The sequence below is a fragment of the Coloeus monedula genome (genome assembly GCF_965178545.1).
Source record: "Coloeus monedula genome assembly, chromosome: 2".
NCBI lineage: Eukaryota > Metazoa > Chordata > Aves > Passeriformes > Corvidae > Coloeus > Coloeus monedula.
In genome coordinates this window covers 33159912-33180091 of record NC_138782.1, presented here as the reverse complement: position 1 = coordinate 33180091, position 20180 = coordinate 33159912, and the positions used below count along the sequence as shown (strand labels likewise).

Genomic DNA, 20180 nt, shown 5'->3' with positions numbered 1-20180 from the left:
GGTATGTTGATGTTTGTTGCTGGGAGCTGCACAATAAACCTGTTCACTTTCCACAACAAAAGTCCTCCATGTGGGCTGTGTGAGTGCAGCAGAAGGTCTAAGGGAACACGATCATGTGGGTGTTTTTCCATTTCCATTCTCACAATGGCAAGTTTTTGTGCACCTGCAATACACTGTGTACATTTACCTGCCAAAGCCATACTTCCAAAGAGCCAAAGTAATTACTTACTGCTGTTAACCCTTACTGAGACAGGGCATATTAATGTCATATTAATGAGACATATACCCTTATGTATACAGATGGGTACTCTGCAGTACATGAATGGCAGAGTATAAAAGCACAGTGGAATGATTTATGTTAATGTAAAATAATATTTAAATTGGCTTAATTAAATAGCTTTGCTAAAATGTGAAGGTTAATGAGTCATAGGCCTGATGGAGCAAATGAAGAGACAAAACATAAATTACACTAGACTCTTCACTTTTGCATGCTATAATTATGAAAGCACTGGAATAATTGACTGTATTCACTCATGTACGTATTTCATACACTACAAGAAAATGAAATTTCTCACAAACATAATAAACAAAATAAACAATCAGTTTGCTTACACATCCTTTCACTTATTGACTCATTTCATTGCATAGAATGTCAAAATGGAATGCAATGCATGCAATACAAAACCAGAGTGGAGCTGATACAAGGAGAACCACTTGTGTGATCTGAATGTATGCTGCACCAACTGAAAACAGCCTGGGTTTTCAAACTACAAACCCCCCTCCAATGATGCCCATTATTTTCAAACTATTGCAATAAACCAGGTAACCAAAACAATTACAAAATATATTCTTGCAGACAGTAAGTACTGTGTCAAGTTAGATATTTTCATCAGCATTAGCTTTAGGGCTTCCTGTAACATTATTATAAAAACAATATTTAACTATTATGCAATAGTTAAATATTTGAAACCAGACATAAAAAATAAACAGAAAATAATGTCCCATACCTTCTGCAATTTATCAAAAATATAAGATAGAGTCCTGGGAATGATGCCTCGATCACTGTAACGTTCTGCTCCTCCTGTGATGGTGAAAGTTTTGCCACTGCCTGTCTGACCATATGCAAAGATAGTACCATTATATCCAGCCAAAACACTGTACAATTAAAAAAAGGAAAATAATTAGTATTTGAGGCAGAACATAATTTCCATGATCAACTTTGTACAAAACCAAAATACAATTAACAGTAATTCTTAATAATATAGCAACTATCTTCGGTAGTACAAGAATACACTTCAAGATAGGTACTCTAGATTCTAGAGAGTTTAAACTACCTAGAATGGAAGGATTTCTTGATGCCTTGACTTAATCCATTATTAGTGATCATACTTATTACTATTTACACCACCTTTTCATACTTTTTAGTTTGGCAGAAGATTTTTTGCAAGGATACTATTTAATCTCTTTAAAGACTGTAGATGTCAGGAATTGTGCCATTGATACACTACAAGAATCTAGAAATTTTTCACATATGGCTCCATTAAATGCAAACAGAGAAAGGTATACTGTGGTTAGAAGTTCATGTAAGGATACTGTTATACCAGGGGTCAGTTTTTATTCTGAGAATATGACTATAATGAACTATCAGACTATCCTTGGATAAGAGTATGCAGGAGAACCTGTGCTTAAATCAGTGTAACAAAATCTTCATTTACTATGAAAACACAGAAAACCACATTGTTAATAGCAAACTTTTCTGTTATAACTATGACTGTACAAGAAGCTTCTATGGAACAGCCATGACAGCTATGTAACAGCATAGCATGAAACGGCATTCAGACTCATCATCTTTTTCACACTTCTTACTTCTATTTGCAGAAGTGCCTAATAAAATTCCAGTTCAAATACCTTTCTCTAATTCACCACACTGTCACCATTGACTTCCATCTGATTTCCACCAAACAGTAGATAAGCTTAATTATCTTAAATTTTGGAATGGATTTACTATGCTTAAGGAACTACTAATTTTGTTAAACAAAATGAAAAGCAAAAATGATTCTTCTGTGTTTTGTTTATTAAAAAAGTGATAAATAAACTAGGATTTTAATAAATGGAAAGGGGGAAAACAACCCTTGCATAAGAGGAAAAGAAACATGTATATAGATAGCTGCTGGTCTGGCGCCACGAGAAATGCAATGATTCTCCAACTTACTAAAGTTTATTTAAAGGCCTGAGTAGTTGCCAAATTGCTTATTTTAATCCATTACAGTAGGATGTCAAAGACAAAAACAGAAACATGTTGAAAGGAGCTACAGTGAACATCTGCTCCCAAAACGTGCAAAGACAGAATATATAGATCTTAGATTCCAGATGTTAAAAATCAAAACAATTATTATGATAAAACACCTCATTCATCTATCTTAGGAATTTCTAGTGCCCACTGTCACAATATCTGAATGCTGACGACAGTAATGACTTGTCAGAAGGTAGGGGGTATCAACAGAAGTTCGGAAATGGCAGATTCAAATCTAGCAAGGGGAAATCATTCTTCAAGCAAACTGTAGTTAAGCTGTGCAATTCTTTGCCATGCCATGTTTTGGATGTTCAAATGTCACACAGGCTTCAGCAGAGACTGGACTAAATCACAAAAAAAAATTTCTTCAGGGCTGCTAAACACAGAGAATCAGAAAGTCCCTAAACTACAAATAACTAAAGACTAAGAGGATACATGGGGGAGGCAGATCTACATGCTTACTCAGTTTATTTTTTCCCTCTGAGCATTGTCTGTTAGTCCCTGTGAGAGACAACATAGTGCACCAGACAGAACCTTGCTCTGACACAGTACAGTTGCTCTTCAGCTCATACAGAAGAGCTCTTTGGCTCTTCAGAGCTAGCATTTGGGGTTGTTAAATTTTCTTACTCCTTTGCTTCTTTAAAAGGTGTGTCTTGCAATGTGTTAAAAACTACTAAATGTGTGGCTGCAAACTATTAACTTGACATCCCCATACTTGAGGAAAAGCTGCTGATTCAAATCACCTCACATGTTAACACAAGATAAAATGTCATATATGTATGACATATGCTGTCAAAACAGCTACAAAAGTCAGTGAGTTTTCTTTCTGCTATTTGATTCATATATTTCTTATATATTTTGCAGTGCATCAGCACAGCTCTGGAAAGTTTTTCCAGAAAACCCTACAAATTCATAAAATGTGAGCATATCCATGTCAATAACGTATTCTCATAATCCAATGCAATAATAGGTAATCTTAATATTGCATTACATAGGTGATTTTGATTCCACAGTTATGTTCCTTAAATTCTGAGTAAAAGTTAATCTTATTTTCTAAAGTTGTGTGTGTGTATCTATATGTGTGTGTGTATAATTATATATATACAAATAATTGCATCCTGTCCATATTTACAGTACTCACTTCTTTAATTCAGAGTGCATTACAGCTACCACCAAGTCAATTTAAGGACAGCCTGCTTGAGGTGCTAAGGAAGCCTGTAAGGAAAGAAGACTACCAATAATACCAGTGAAACTGTTGGCAAAGCCTTCTAAGAGGAAGATGCAACTCCATCAGGACAGGATGGAGAACAAATTCCCTAAGTCTAAGAAGCAAAATATTTTTATAAGAGACAAGGGCCTAGGAATTCAGGCAGGACTGACAAAGTTCCTTTGGCTCAGAAGCAAGCTGTAGACTAAGATCTCGTCTCCTGAAAAGAGTAGAGTGGAAGATGCAGTGAAAAGGAAAAGCCTCCACCACATTGGCTTGTGGAGAAAGAATTAAACTTATGAACTACACAAAAAATTGAGGTTTTATATATATATTATGTATATATATGTTTATATAAGAACACATTTCAAAACTGAAGATGTATAACTACCATTCTAAATACAATATTGTGACTATTAGTCAATGTCAATTTCGAAGGTCTGTATGTGATAAAGGCTACATGGATTAAGTCATGAAAATCCATGTCTTATGTGTCTTATCCACACTTTTAAGTAACTTCATTTGGAATCAATGGCAATACAGGATGTTTTAGCAATGAGGCTTGTGGACAAATTATCACCATAGGAAATACTTGTTGGAGATACACTTTGCTCTTTTCCACTTCTAAGTACTTCAAGTCAAAAAAAACCCAACCAAAACTCCACAAATCTAATCTTAGTTCATTGTTCTGAGGAGTTTAACACTGAAAGGCTAACTATATGTAGATGGACCAACACCACATCAATCAATAAATCAATTAAACCAGTATCTATTTATGAAATAGTCAGGAAGTTTAAGATTTGTACTTAGTATTTTCAACCCAAGATGCACAATTCCTTTCAGAAAATAAAAAACTCAAAAACTTTCATAAGCCTTTAGCCACCCATAAGATGCTGTTTAAGAAAACACCACCTAAATATACTACACAATTACCCTTGGCAAAGTGAAGGGTACTTCAGATGCTAGAAGTTAGTACAGTGAGCAGAAAATATACACATTGTCTCTTTCATCCTGAAATATAACTGCAGCAGGTACCAAAAAAAGTTGGCAACTTTTGACATGATGTTGGCAACATTATGACATGAGTAGAGAAGAGCATATTTTCTAAGCAGCATCCACCAAAGGGATCCTTGAAGATTTTTATTTGCAAATTAAAGCTGTCCCCAACAGTAGTGGAAGTGATTGTTTGCTGGGAAAGGTGGTAGAGAATCAGCAGCTCTTTTCTGCCTTTTCAGCAAAACCCACTTTGCAAGATGTCAGTTTCCACAGGCAAAGTCTGCATCTTTGCTCTTCAGAGTCTCTGAACAAAAGTCCCAAATTTTTGTTAAACTTAGTATTTGAAACTACACGAGTTGACATGGATAGTGATGGTAGTCATGCAAGGACTTATAAACTATGCATAAATAAAAATCATACACTAAAAGGGTATTTTCAGATGTGCCCCCTCGGTGTTATGAGAATACCCAGAAATTTATGTAATTTTTTTTCTCTCTGAAAGCTGTACTTTGGCATGGTTAAGAAGACATTTTGTTGAATAAGTAGTCTCTTAACTACTTCAAACAAAACACATCAAAGACCCATAATCCAAGGGGGAGGCTTTGCAGAAAAGATCTTTCATGCACTTATATAACATTGTATAGCACCCTGTTCAGAAGTTCATGGACGACTTCCAGACAGATTAGCTGGAATACTGCTGGAGAAATCTGTCTCTACCACATTTTACCAAAGTTATGATTGTCAGAATTACTGGAAGGTCTTGTTTTTTTTTATCAGCACCAAGCTAGAACTAAAAATGCCTAGCACAGAGAAAAATAACTTTAAAATGATGGCTAAAATCTTCTCTAAATTTGTATATTTGTTTCATTCTATTACAGAATTCAGAGGGATCATTTTCATTATTCACTAAAACATGCAGGCATATATTTGTAACAATTTGAGCTAGATTTAGTTTTTATAAGAAGAGTAATAGATATAAAAATGTCAGTTTCTAACAAATAATTTGTTGATTCAGCTTTGCTTGTACTACCTATAACCACATATTCCATGTTTCTATCTGAAAAATATAGACCAACTTAAGTGTGTAAAGGAAAAACTTAAGTTGTCACGTGCATGAGCAGTAAGTCTGACTTGTTGAAGTTCATACCTGTGAACAAAAAGATGCCTTGAAAGGGGACAAATCTCATTGGCCTGAATTCCTGCATATAAGGAAATCTCAAAGAAACCTGCCTAAGACTTCAAATTCTGTCAAGGTAAGATTTCCACAAAAAACATGGCATTTCAGGGAAAACACGGGCATGCAATATGTCTGCAAAAAGTTGTATTTCAATCTCATTTAATATACTGAGCTGTCTTCATGGCTTCTTATTAATGTGTGGAAGATCTCAGTTTCGTGACTGCCAAGAAAGGCCCCAAAAAGTCAAAAGCTGCACATTCAAAGAGAGCAGAACTAATAAAATTAAATCTCAGTATTTTAGATTTAACTCATGATGTCAGAATTTCCAGATTTTGTAGCATAAATGATAATTATGTCAACACCTGGTAAACATATATATTTAAAATTAATATTTATTTTTGTGTTTCAGTGAAAATACATGTGGTCAAGTCATATGAAGACTCACTTACCACAAAACTGAATATAAGAAAAAATAATGTTTGCTTGATATATTAATTGGAAATGGAAACATGTACATACATCTATGTAGCCACATCTACATATGTTTGCTGTATGTTAAGGTGGGTGGGATGATAAATGTTAGTCATACCTTTTTGATCACTGTAAGAAAAGTCAATTTAAAGCAAAATATTGGTGAAGAAACATCATGATTACCTGCTAAGTATTATGAACCCATCAAGAAGTATTTATGCAATAAGCAAGTCTCTTTAGCAAAGTTGGTATCATTGAATAACACAAAATTGTGCAAAAAGATTTTGCTTGGTGGAAATCAGAATAAGACAGAGTGCAGGGAAAAAGAGAAAATAACAGCATTAATTGCAGGCAAGCAACTCCCAAAGTATGAATAATTATTGTTTATTATGTGCTTAAATCTTCTTTATCCTTTTATTGTGCATTATAATTTATCATCAAATTATATGTCCTCTTCAAGATGATTATAATTTAGAAAAGGATTAGATCTGTTCTTAAATTTTATCCAAAGAATTGAATGCTTCTTTTTAGATCAAGCAGTGAAAACTTTCTGCTGGTTTTTAGAAACACAACAGCTTGTGCTTCACCTAACACAGCTAAACAGCAACAAGTTTAAACAAAAAGAAAGCATTGAATATATCCTCTATGTTGCTTAGAATTTAAATCACACCTTTTCCAAGCAAAAGGTGGTTTGTGCACACAGCTGACTACGGAGACTGATTTGATCCCACTGCTAAATAAACCTAATCATATATTATGACAGCAACGTGATGGGATAAATTAAAAATGTTCAAGTTTTACCTCCAGCTATGACACAGACTATCAAAAACCTACCCACAACAACAGTGTTTGAGACAGCAATTGCAATACTTTTAGTATTTTTCTAACCAGAATACTAAAATATCCACTGGGAAAGAATTCTCCACCTGCAAAGCATCATTAAGTAAGACCATGATGCACAGCTTATTCAATTCAATAACCACCTTTCCAATATGTCACAGAGTTTTAGGGGGGCAATTTGATGCAGAATTTTGCTGCTCTAAATGCTTGAACATACTACAGTATTTACACTTATCTGCATGCATCAAAAGTACATCTAATGCCTTAGAAACTCCCAGCATACATTCTACAAATATTTTTCCAATTAACATGGAATACTCTTAATTTTAATACTTCTCTTGTTTTGAAAAAGAGACATGTAATAGAAAAACAGAAAGCTGAAGTAAATGTTCCTTATATATTCCAGTTTCAGTACAACCTTAATACCACTTAATAACCCAAGTATTGTTACATAAAAGCTTATGTAATGATGATTGCTCAAGAAAATCTGTTTTGGCTTTATGAAAAATGAATTATAACATGCTTTTTCTTCTGCCCTTTGGACTTTGAGAAACTATCCATTATCAGGCATAGGACAATTTTTACATTAATGTAAAGGAGAGCAACACCATATGGGTTTTTTCCCCTCAAATTTTCTTTCTCACTTATCAATTAACTTGCATATTCTAACTTACTTGTAATTAGTGGTGATTCAAAAACATGCTCAGAGATATGAACTTCTCATTGGAAAATTTATCTCAGACCCCTCTTCAAATGAACACTGTTACAGAGTTACATACTGGCAGTTCCAGTCACTCCACTCCCTTCTGTCATTCCTGAAAGATGCCTAAGTCATAGCGTGATACAGAAGTATAACTCATGGAAGCAATTCCACTTAAATTGATAGATATGTCATGTTTACAACCACCTAACATTCCTCAAGTGAGAAATTCCTCAAGTGAGAGCTAGACAATTTATGGCTAGTTACTACAGTCTAAAGTATCATTCAGTACTTTGTCCTTGAGTATCTGAGACAATATAAATGGTGGTAAAAGCCTAGTGACAGTAGACAGAGGTTGAAAGCAGTCTGAGGTTGTTTTATTGTGGTTGGGTTTTCTGACTACATTTTGTTTTAATTTCCAGTGAAGATCATTTGTTCTATTTAAAGCTTAGGGACACAGAACTTTTCATTTGTTTCTGTGCTCATTGTTAATGAGACTTTAGGGAGGCTTTTTGCCCAAGTATAACCAAGAACTCTGCTTCCTCTGCTGCTGCACTCTTTTTGCTGAATTGAACAGAACAGTTACCTTCAAAAATTGCAAAAAATAAAAAAGGAAAAAGGAAAAGAAACTCTCTTTCTTTCCTGAGTTCTGTCCCCAGTTTTGGGCTCCCCAGTTGATGAAAAATGCTCTAAAGAAACTGGAGTGAGCCTGATAGAACCTGAGTTCAGGCTGCAGCACATCATGCACAAGAAGCCAAGTGAACAGTTTCCTATCGACCCGGCGAAGAGTAAGCCTTACATGTAGCTAATTACCACCTTCTGCAATGGATCATTAGAGATGGACTCGAACTCCTCCCAGAGGCTTACGGTGGTAGAACACAAAGCAGTGGTCACAAGTTGCAAGGGAAGAAATTCCAAGTGGGTATAAGGAAAATATTCTTCACAGTGAGAGTAGTTAAGCCTTGGAATAGGTTCCCAGATGGATTGTGGGATTCCCATCTTTGGGCATTTTTGAAGCTCTACTGAACAAGGACCTGAGAAACGTGATCTAAAAGCTAGACCTGCTTTCCTCAGAAGGTTGGTCCAGACGACCTAGAGAGACCTCTTCTTACCTAATTATTCAAATTTGTTGAAAATGTTAAAAGTGAAAGTTTTGTACAAAGTTTATAATATGAATAAATAAAACAAAGAGAGCCTTATTAAGTAAGACTAAATTCTGTAAGTGTTTTTAAGTTGGTAAGAGAAAATCCTGAGAACAAGAAACAACTTTCATCTTAAGAACTTATTTACTTTTATTTTGTTAGCTTATTTCAGCTTCATATTATTATTTTTATCTGTGTTCTGCCATCTTCATTTTAAATGAGTAGAAACATAAAGGTATGTGGTTGAAACAAATATTCAATAACTATAAAATACTAGACTAATGAAAAAAGAACAAAACATCAGTATCTTTGATATTTGGATACTGTTGGCCCTATCTTTATCTCAGTTCTTGCAGACCTGAAAAATTTTACCAATGTCCCTCACTTTCCTTCCTTCCTTTTATCTCAAAAAAACTCAATTCATCGATATTAAAAAAAAATAAATTAACACAGTCCTAGAAAAAACAGCCCCCTCCAAATTACATTGAAGATAAAAAGAAGGAAGAACTTAATTTCAAGGATCTGGAAAATAAGTTTTCAGGAGAATGTGTCTTTACAGAGACTCAGTTTTCAGGTATCTTCTAACACTTGGAGGTCAGACTAAAGTTTCTTTTAATTAAAATTAACAAAGTACCTCTGTATGACATTTTTTCTTTATGTCTTTGCCAGATTTGTGGAACAAATACAAATTGGTAATGCCTCATCTTTAAAAACCAAAACTGGTTTCCAAATGTGCATGTAGCTGCTTTTGAGAGATTAGTGCAGGCAAGTTTCCTTAGAAATTTCAGAAGTTTTCCTACAGAAAAAAAAAGTAATATATTTTCTCGTTTTGACTAAGATCTCTAAATATATTTAGAATTTAACCATAAACACTGCAACAGATAAGTGACACAAAGATATTCTGAATCAAAGCTGTCAAACTGTAACTTATAATAAGCAGTCCATTCTTGAACAATTCTAAATTGTGCAATTTAAGTCAAAAGAAACACAAGCAACTAATACTCATTTGAGAAGAAACATCAGTGACACTTTTCACTTTCTATTGCCTCATAGTTGCACTCCCTTTGAGAAAGAACAGCTAGCATTACTATCTAATTCCTCAATTAAGGGAAAGTTCAAGCTACATTTCTTTCAAGCTGACATCCAAAACGTGCCCTTTTGCTATACATAGATTCTACAGGTCGTTGCGATGCAGATGAGCCAAACCACTACTTTCAACACTGTGTGACAAATATATCCAGGTACAAAATGGATAATTGTTAATAAAAATATTTTTACTACATTCTCTGTAAGAATACACAGCAGACAAAAAACCCCACAAAACCAGAAGAGAGTAAACTGAAGTAGTTTATTTTTTAAAGATGCTAATTCTTTGGATAAACACAGCACATGAAAAGAAACCAGAACCTGCAGCAATGGGAGCATTATCCCCAAGGCCATCAGATTTTTCAAAAGATCACAGGTGATTGCCATTAGGTTTATAAACAGCTGAGTTATTTCTTATTTGCATGAGACATCTGAAGAGAAAATATTTTCAAATGTTATTCTTTAATAAATCAAGAAATACAATACTAAAACATTGGCCATATTAGAAATAAAACCACAACTAATTCAAAACTGTTAACATTTTCTATTTAATTTCTGATTGCATACATGATCATAATACTAATATTTGAAACATTTTAAGAGTAGCCTTGTTTAGCTGTGAGGCTAAAGCCATGCATAATAATTAGCGAACTGTTAAAGTAGGATGTTATCTATTTTCTCTGGTTTTGGTAGATGTCTTGGGGTGACTTTATGATGCGTGTCCCCTATCGCCGCTCTATGCCCAGACGTGATTCCTGTGCCTTTCTGTGCCTTTAAAACTGGGTGCAAGAGAAAGAAAAAAAAAAAAAAAGCCAGGCAAACTTTTCACAGCAGTTTGTGCTCCAAGGTCACTCTACCTTCTCTGCATGCTCCTGCGGCAGCAAGAGCGGAGGCAAGCACCTTCCTGCTTTTCCCAGCTCTTGGCTCTTCCTGCGGCAGCAAGAGTGGAGGCAAGCACCTTCCTGCTTTTCCCAGCCCTTGGCTCTTTTTCTCAGGAGAGAGACAGAGAGTTAAAATTCTCTGCAGTTCAGCCAGCTCGCTAGCTGAGGCAAGAACTTTCCTTGGACTGTTCTGCTCCGGTCCGGATCACCATAGGAGGCCCACGCGACAGCCTGGAGGGGTCACACCCCAGCTCCGGAGAGAGAACAGCCACACCTACAGAAGGACTTTGAATTTTACCAGGTTCTCTCCACACCAAGAGGTTTTATTATTGTGCATTGTGTCTGTTAAATAAACATTTTTTAAATTTCACTTTCTTCGGAGGAAATTTTTTTTTTCCTGAACCTGGTGGGGGAGGGGCGGCTGAAACCTGCCTTCTATCACAGGACGTTCAAATTTGGACATTCCTCCGAATTTGTCTCAAACCGGGACAATAGAGTAACAGAATTAGGGCTGCTTCTTAAATACCCAGTTGACACTGCACAAAAACATTATCAAGAATATATATTTAAAATTAAAAGGAAAAGAGACAATGTAAGGACTCAAGGAAGCAGAAAAGTAATAAAGTTCCAGCAAATCACATGCTTATAATGGTTTGCAGAGGCTGGCACTTTTGGCTGAAGAAGCAAATTAAACAAACTAATGTCTGGTGCCTCTGAAACCACAGGCAAGATGACAGTGTAGCTGGACTTACAGAAAAAGAAGTAGTGGCCCAACATCAAAGAAAACACACTCAAAAAGGAAAAAAAATAAAAAAGAAAAAGAGAAAATAAAGTTGCATCCAATTTCCATCCATCCAAGAACAAACTAGAAAGATTTTAGAATCCTGACCATTGCATTTCTGGTTTTAGTTTAAACAATGCTCAAGATTTTTTTTTCTGAGCATTCAAGTCTCTTAACTGAATTTTCTCAGGACTGTAAGAATGCATGACAAAGAGCCTCAAAATGTTACTGAACTACTTCATTGATATTTTCCTGCTACTTTCTTTTCCCTGGCAATACACACACAAAAACCATTCCCTCAGTCAAGCGACTCCAACAACAGAAACGTGTGTATTTACAACAGCTTTTTCATGCAAGAGAGTGTTGACTTTGAAAGAAACAAATAGTGAAGAACATTTTACTATGAAAAACTGTGGTCTTTAAGAGAAACAGGGCAATTCTTATTGTCCCATGATGGAAAGGAAAATGGTGTCATTAACCATAGAGTGAAATAAATTTCAGGCCCAGTTCAGGACTCCATTAGCCAAGGAACCTCATGACTCTGAAGACATTTTGAAATACATATTTTTGTCTAAAAAGAGGTAGAAAATCAAGGGAGTGGATAAAAACATGAACGAACTTCAGTTATTGTCTATTCTATTATAAAAACACAAGTAAAATTGTCCTTCAGTATTATCACTAACAGCACAAACATCATTTAGAATACAAGCTTTACCATATTATAATGCTCAGAGACAAAATGTTGATTTAATTAAGAATGGTTTTATAAGTCAATTTTAGCATTAAAGATAAAGACTCAGCTATTTGGGGATAATTGTATACCTAAACACCATTGATTTTAATAGCATTTAAGTACTTTCAAGTACTTAAAAATATCTAAACTCTGAAACTAAAGCCTACATAATGGAGAAAATTAATATATAAGAGAAGTCGTTTATCAGCTAACACCGAAATAAAGGAAAATAATACCCCTTCCTGTTTATTAGAGCACTGTATAGATGAACTATTCAACTGGAAAACATTTTCATATTCTAGAAAAACACTCCAAAGGGGAAAAAAATTAGCCAGTCTCTTACTAGTTAATTTTGATACTCTGAGTTTTTGTTGAGGATAATTAAGTCCATAATATGTAACAATGAGACTTCTAACCCTCCTCTTTCCAAATGCACTCATATAAGATAAAGATTTTTTTTCTGCAGTCAACATTAAACCCAGAAATATTTAAAGTTAAGTGTATGAGCTAATCTGAAGCTATTATGTGAAAATGTCAGATCAGCAAAGAAATATCTTTTGGATGAGAAAAAAACATAACAAGCATTATTTTTAAGTCTATTTAGCTTATTCCAATGAAGTTCCAAATTCAATGGCTCTTCTTTCAATGTCAATTACCTTTCTGCTTTATGTGGGACTTTAGAGAAGAAAACAGGAAGGGTGGGAAGAAAGAAAATGAATTCATAAAGAGATAGATATATTTTTCATCCATGGAACAACATGAGAAAGGCTTAGTGTCCAGCTGAAGATGTTTGTTTTCCTACAGTGCTAAACACAGGACTGTGCCATAGCTTGAGGAATAATTTGCAGAATCATAGCTTAAACCAACAGATGGGTCAGACAATGAATGAGAACGTTGGCATTGAAGTAATACTTCCCAACTCACTACAAGTTTGGATTTTGAGCAGTAAGTTTGATAAACAAGCAAACACTATGCAGAAGTTCTGCTTCCTTCAGAATGGGATTTTCTCCCTCACTAAAACCAGTACAAACTTCCGCAATGCAGACAGTAAACTGAGTAAAGACAATGGCATATTAGAAAATCCACCAGTTTCAGAGTGGCATTCAATCCACACAATGAATGCAGAAGTCATCATCAGACTTAAATATTTGCCTTTGCAAACTGTCAAATATCAGCATTGTTTGATTATGAAAAGAGAGGAGAAAAAAAAAAATACCAGTGCCAAAAGCACTATATTACATGTTAAGACAAAAGTAATAAGGACAGGATTTAGGAATATCTCCACAGATATTAATGAGAGTTCCTAACAATGAAAACTATATGGAGGGTGATAAGATTTTCATTAGGTTTACCTCTCCATGAAACTATATAGGGAATTCTTTTCTAAGGCAATGAAGTTAGCTTATATTACAGACAAAAAAAAAAAAAAAAAAAAGAATTGGGCATGGATTTCTATGGCTATACAACAAAAGAGGCAACAGTAGCATTGCTATATGAAGAGTCAAAAATGGAACCTTAGTATGCATAAAATTCTCAGGGGATTGTATATCTCCTGGATTCAGACATGTCAGTATTTAGAAAATTAGAACATCAATCCACTTTTACAATGAGACAAAGACTTGCCAGCTCTCCTTGGAGTGATACAACAAAAGCAGAAATAGCTTCTTCCTGGTTAGTTGCAAGATCAACAACGTACCATTCTGCTACTGGTTTGGCAATGCTGTCAAAAATCACATCTTGTTTTGCCTCTTGACCAAAAATTTTCTGAAATCTGAAAATATTAAGCAAATAATAATTGCTTAGAATGTTAAAACACTACTTGATTCATACATTTTTGTTTGTGTTTGCAATAGTCAATGTTTACATCATTAGGCTTACATAACTTAGTACAATGTTTTCCCTGTAGTCTTAACCACAGCTTGCTGTTGTGCTATTGTACATAAATAGGCTGTACACAGAGCTGCTTTGACAAGATCTGTACAATAAAATCCTCTGATAAAATGATGTGGCTTAGAAAAAAATAAACCGTATTTTAAATCTATCAAGAGAATTAGTGTTTGTAACTGGCACCACACTGAATCCTGGATAAATAGATTACACTATAACCAAATACAGCATCCCACCAGTAAAGCCAGGCTCACATTTTTTCAAGCTATTTCCTTCATTTTGCTGCACAACTACTATAGGTCACAAGAAGATATTTAATTCAATATGTTTTGTCACCTTCTATAGAAAATATCTGCAGTTATTTTACAAAATCAGAATTCTTGAGGTTGGAAGGGACCATTTGCTCCAACCCCCCTGCTCAAAGCAAAGCCACCCAGAACAGGGTTCTGTCCAGTCAGATTTTGACTATTTCTACATATGAAGGCTGCACAACCTCTCTGGCCAACCTGTTCCAGTATTTGATCACTTCACAGTGGGATCACCAGCACAGGAAGGACATTGACCTGTGGGAGAGAGTCCACAAGAGGCCACTAAGATGATTAGAGGGATGGAGCACCTTTCCTTTGAAGAAAAGCTAAGAGAACTGGGATTGTTCAGCCTGGAAAAGAGAAGGCCTTGGGGTGACCCAACTGTAGTCTTACAGTACCTGAAGGGAGCCTACAAGAAAGATGGAGAGGGACTTTTTACTAGGACATGTAGTGACAGTGCAGGGGGTAATGGCTTCAAACTGAAAGTAGGTTTAGATTACATATTAGGAAGAAATTTACTCTGAGAGCGTTGAGGCACTGGACAGGTTGCCCAGAGAAGCTGTGGATGCTCCACCCCTGGGAGTGTTTAAGGCCGGGCTGCATGAAGCTCTTAGCAACCTGGTCTAGTGGCAGAGGGGGTTGGAACTAGATGATCTTTAAGGTTCCTTCCAACACAAGCCCTTCTATGATTCTGTGATATTTCCTGTATTTCAGTTTGTGCCCATTAACTCTTGTCCTGCACATGGGCACCACTGAAAAGCATCTGGTTCCCTCTTCTGTATCTCCCCTTTCCCCATCAAGTGTTAATAGACATTGATAAGATCGCCTTGAGCCTTCTCTGAGGTGAACAGTCTCAGGTCCCTCAGCCTCTCCTCACATGTTCAACTCTCCAGTCCCTTAATTATCTTTATGTCCCTTTGCTGGAGCCCAGAATTGGACATAGAATTCCAGATGTGATCTCACTGGTTTTAATGAGGGGAAGGATCAACTTCCCTGGTCTGCTGGCAATGCTCTTTTTAATGCAGCCCAGGGGTTGTTGACCTTTTTTACTGCAAATGGTGTATTGCTGACTGATGTTCAACTTTTTGTCTACCAGTACACAAAGTATGCATATCTGCTTTCAGTCATCCTTGAGCCTGCCCTGGTTATTCTTCAATGGGAGCAGGACTTGGTATTTCATTTTGTTGAACTTTATTAGATTCCTATTGACTCATTTCTTCAGTCTCTTGAGGTCAGCAGGAATGGCTGGTGCATCAACCACCCCTCTCAGTTTCGTATGGTCTGTGAACTTGCTGAAGCTACACTTGGTCCCATCACCCAGGTCATCAATACTAATTAGGACTGGACCCTCCTATTGGCTATGTGAGTGACTGGCCTCAAGCTGGCCTGGCTGACAGCCCTCTGAGCCCCTGAGGCAACCCTCTGAGCCCAGCAGCTCAGGCTGTTTTCAGCACCCCTCACTGTGTCCTTATCTAGGCTTTCCTGATTCCATTCCTCACACAGCATTCCTGGGTCACTTGACAGTGCTCCCACCCATTCTACCCCTACTTTTAGTATTGCCATTTAGTTGGGAGATGCTTCCTCATCCAGTCAGGCCTCCTGCTGCCTTTGCATCATTTTCTGTTCACGTGGCTGGATTGTCCTTGAGCTTGGAGGTGATCCTTGAAAATCAGCCAGTTTTTCTGGACATATCTCCAGAAATGTGTCTCGGAGAATTGTTTCAAGCAGATCCATGAACAAGCCAAAGTCTGCATTCATGAAGCGCAGGGTTGCACTCCTACTTTTTGCCTTACTCCCTTCTCTCAGTACTCCGAATTTCACTATCTCATGGCCGCTACAGTCAAAGCTAGCTCCAGGCTTAATATCCCTCAACAGTTTGTCCACGTTCACAAATATCCTGATTGGCTTTTTAACTGTATGTTAGGAAGTTGTCATCCACACATTCCAGCAGCCTCCTGTACTGCTGGTGCCCTGCTGTGTTGCCCCCCAGTTTGGAACTTTATACTGCCACAGAACCTCCCAGGGTGCGCAGAAAGGCCGTACGGACACTGGGTGTGTAGAAAGGCACCGTGCTGACCCATTCAGTGGGTACACTAGCACAGACAAACGACATACACAAAACATAAATGCATATATTCTATCCTTCTAATGCTTAATCAGTCAAGTAACTCAAACAATTATTCTTGCATTGTCATAAGGATAAAAAGGCATTGGGCTTCTCAAAGTCCATCTCTACAGTGGTTTTAATAAATTCTAAAGTCAGACAAAAATATTAGCATTCATTAAGTCAGGCTTGGGAATCTGCAACCTAAGATAGTGTTGCATATTAATCTATTTGGAGAGGGCAGCTCCTCTCTTCCCAAGCAGATTACCTTAGCTGATGTAAAATGACATCAGTCTGAGCTGCGGTTGTTTATGTGGAGCTCTCTTTTTTAAGAGAAACAAATTACCTGTTGTTTATTATAAAAAATAAATCATATCCAAATTGGAAAAAGACAGTCTGGACCTCATCATTAGAGGTAATTATACATCTAGATTTATCCATCATCAAAATATTAAACTGTTGCCTCACTTTTCTGTTGCAGTAATAAAAATATTTGATATTGCTGTACTGATTTTAAGCTCCTAAAAAATATTTACACTCTACAACCAAGGATTTGTTTCTTTCAACAATTTCTGGATTTCTTTACCTTGCTTTGGCTATGTCTAAAACACAGTTTCTAAACAGTGTTTTACATCAAACTTTAGCCAGCCTGTGACAACTCATTAGATCACAAGAGAACACACAGTCCTGCTTCAGCCTTCATACACAAATTCAAAACAAGCTGCAAAAATAGAAGAACTGATAAATGAATCTCTGACATAAGACTTAGGAATGCATAATGACTTGCAATGGACAGAATAGTATGACAATTTTATCCAGCACTATCAGACCCATTGTGCTGAAGAGCACGTGCTGAAGTATTCCTCTTTTTAAGGGAGTTGTATAAAAATAAACCTATCTATACCATAATTTAATTTTAAGATTAGACTTTTCCTGATTCTATACATCTGTAGCACTAAACACAGTGTTGTCAATCATTAAAGGCAGAAGGTACAAATATAAGGCTTCTACTCACTTGAACTTGTAGCTTTCTCGTTTATTATTGATGAACCCATCTGCTAAGTCACGTGGCACAGTAATCTCCAGACTGGGCAGAGGTTCCTCATCATCAACTGAATAACTCTAATAAGGATGGATACGACACCACACAATAATTTCATCAATATAACATTTCATTACCTTTGGATATAACATTTACCTAAGCCTAACACTTTTTCTGGAAATAAACCTTTCACAAATTGCACTAAATATGTGAGCAGATCTTCCTTAACTACTATACAACAAAACCAGCACATACCAGCACTATCCTGTCACCATGTAAACACTACAGTATTTGAAAAAAAACCAAAACAAAACCAAAAGCATAGCCTCTTTGACATAATTTGCTTACTAAACCACTTTAATATCTGTGATGTTATAAAAAACAAAGCATGGCCCCCAGTGCAAATCCTACCAAAAAATCTGGAAGAATACATTACGAAAGGCTACGACAAGACAAAGGCTACGATGAGAAGAGCTGGTTTAAAACGAGAAGGCAATTGAAAGACCTAAGTGCACGGTCCCTAAAGAACACTTTCATTACCTTTATTATCCCTTGGGAGGGCAGCTGTGCACTAGGAGCAACACATTCCCCTCCCTTGCACAGAGCACTGTTGAACGGCACAAACCCCGTGACGCGTGTCAAGTGTTTTCCTGCGGAGCGTTTCTCCAATAACAGGCTGGAAGTAAGTTCCTCACCCACTTCCCCCAATAGTTACAACCTAAACACCTCTACTTCGTGGTTTCATAAACTTCGTAATGCTTCGGACCGCGGGAGCTTTTCACCGCACACCCACCCCCGTATCAGCCTCTCCGCCCCCGCCAGCCGCCCGAGCCCCTTGAGGGGGAGGAGCCCCGCCCCGCCCCGCTCCCCCCACCGGCGCGGGGACCGCGGCTCCCCGGGCAGCCCTTGACTCTCCCCGGCCTCCCCAGAGCCCCCCCGGGGCACAGCTCCCGGCCTACCCCCGGCTGCTGCCGCCTGCCCAGCGGCTTCACCCGCGCGTACACCCGGATCGTTTCCTTCACCATCGCCGCCGCCGGGCCCCGGCAACGGTAACCGGGCACGGCCGGCGGGCACGCGCTGCCGCGCGCCCCGCGGCGGGAGCGGCTCCCGGCCCTCGCACGCCCTCAGGGAGCGGGGAGCGGCCGGGCTCTGCCCTCCCGCCGCAGGTGCCCTCCCGCCGCAGGTGCCCTCCCGCCGCAGGTGCCCTCCCGCCCGCCGAGCCCTCCATACCGGCTCCCCGCCAGCTGTGCTCCCCGCGGCCGGAGCTTCACGGCTGCGAGCGAAGGGAGCTCGCACACGTTGCCCAGCCCAGAGGTGCGGTGCGTGGGGAGCGCTCCAGGCATTCCCCTCCCGATCTCTTGTGCCGCACCTGTTTGTCCGCAGGGATCTCCCGGCTCAGCCCACCCGTGTAAGGCTCAAGAGAAGAAGGTCTTTTGTCTTCATGCAGTTGGAGCACCATGGAGGGAGATTGAGGGGAAAGACCAAGATTAAAGGCACTGAGGACATCAGTTCCTTAATTGTAATATAAAAATCGTTTTGAAAAAAAAAACCTGCTTGTGGAAGAAGAGGCTGTTGTGTTGCTATGAGAGCTAAACTTAGCAGTAATAGCAGAACCCCATCATTCTGTGAAGTGGTTACTGAAGAGTTACACAAACAACATGATGGTATTTTGGCCTTAGTTTTGGTGGGATATAGTGGTAGGGATCAGATTACAGTGATTGCAAGCACTGTATTTAAATGAAGTGAAAAATCAGGGACTTGATTATGGAGGAGGATAGAAATTTCTCTAACTCAGACATGGTAAAAATGTGTTGAACTTGTATTCCGAATAGGAAAAACAGTAGGGAAAAGGTTTTCTCTGTCAGCTAAGTGAACAACTGTCTCAAAAAGCATATGATGCGTAGGTAGTGAGCCTTCAGGGAATAAAATAGAAAAGGACTAATCACCATCTAAAGTCAAGTGCAAAAGGGTAAAAATGAAAACAAATGGAAAATATTACTTCGTGGTTAAATAAAGACTGAAGGAAAAATAGGACATTGGAATGGGATAATAGAATAAATAGTAATTATCTTTTCAGTATTGCTCCAAAACCACGAAAAAAGTTTGTCTCTTGTCAGTAGGGATGGGGATGTTGAAGGCGATGTTAGAGGCAGAAGTGACTGAAGGAAGAGAAACGACTGCAGCTAAGAGGGAAGCAGAACTCCCAGTGTTCAATTAATTTAGACTAGGAAATCAGGATTTGGAAGGGAAGCATAAATAATTTCAGCTCCAGAACTCTGAAAGAATCGGGATGTTTAATTGAAGCTTCGGGAACTGGGTTTGTTGGTTTGCTTGGCTTTGAATTGAAATGATACAGGACAGTACAATATTCTTTTAAAACTGCAAATGCAATAGCTGTGTTATTTAGCAGTTTAGCTGGATTGTGAATTAGCTGGGCAGCAGACATTATAATATTGCAGTTAATTGTGAGGAAAACCATTTTGTGTCTGCCAGTGTTCAGTAGCTGGAGTATGGAGCTGGGTGAATGGCACA

The 20180-nt window shown here is 37.8% G+C and overlaps 1 protein-coding gene across 1 annotated transcript in view; it reads right to left on the bottom strand.

Moving 5' to 3' along the window:
* The window catches only part of KIF6 (kinesin family member 6), a gene marked incomplete at both ends in the record, with an annotated part of 153620 nt that extends 134947 nt beyond the window's left edge, over window positions 1–18673 (bottom strand). Inside the window, 4 exons of the mRNA XM_082303415.1 lie at window positions 1008–1155; window positions 14004–14078; window positions 17622–17728; window positions 18608–18673. Of these exons, the coding sequence (XP_082159541.1) occupies window positions 1008–1155; window positions 14004–14078; window positions 17622–17728; window positions 18608–18673 (396 nt within the window). The remainder of the gene's footprint in view (window positions 1–1007; window positions 1156–14003; window positions 14079–17621; window positions 17729–18607) is intronic.
* Window positions 18674–20180: the final 1507 nt, after the last annotated feature.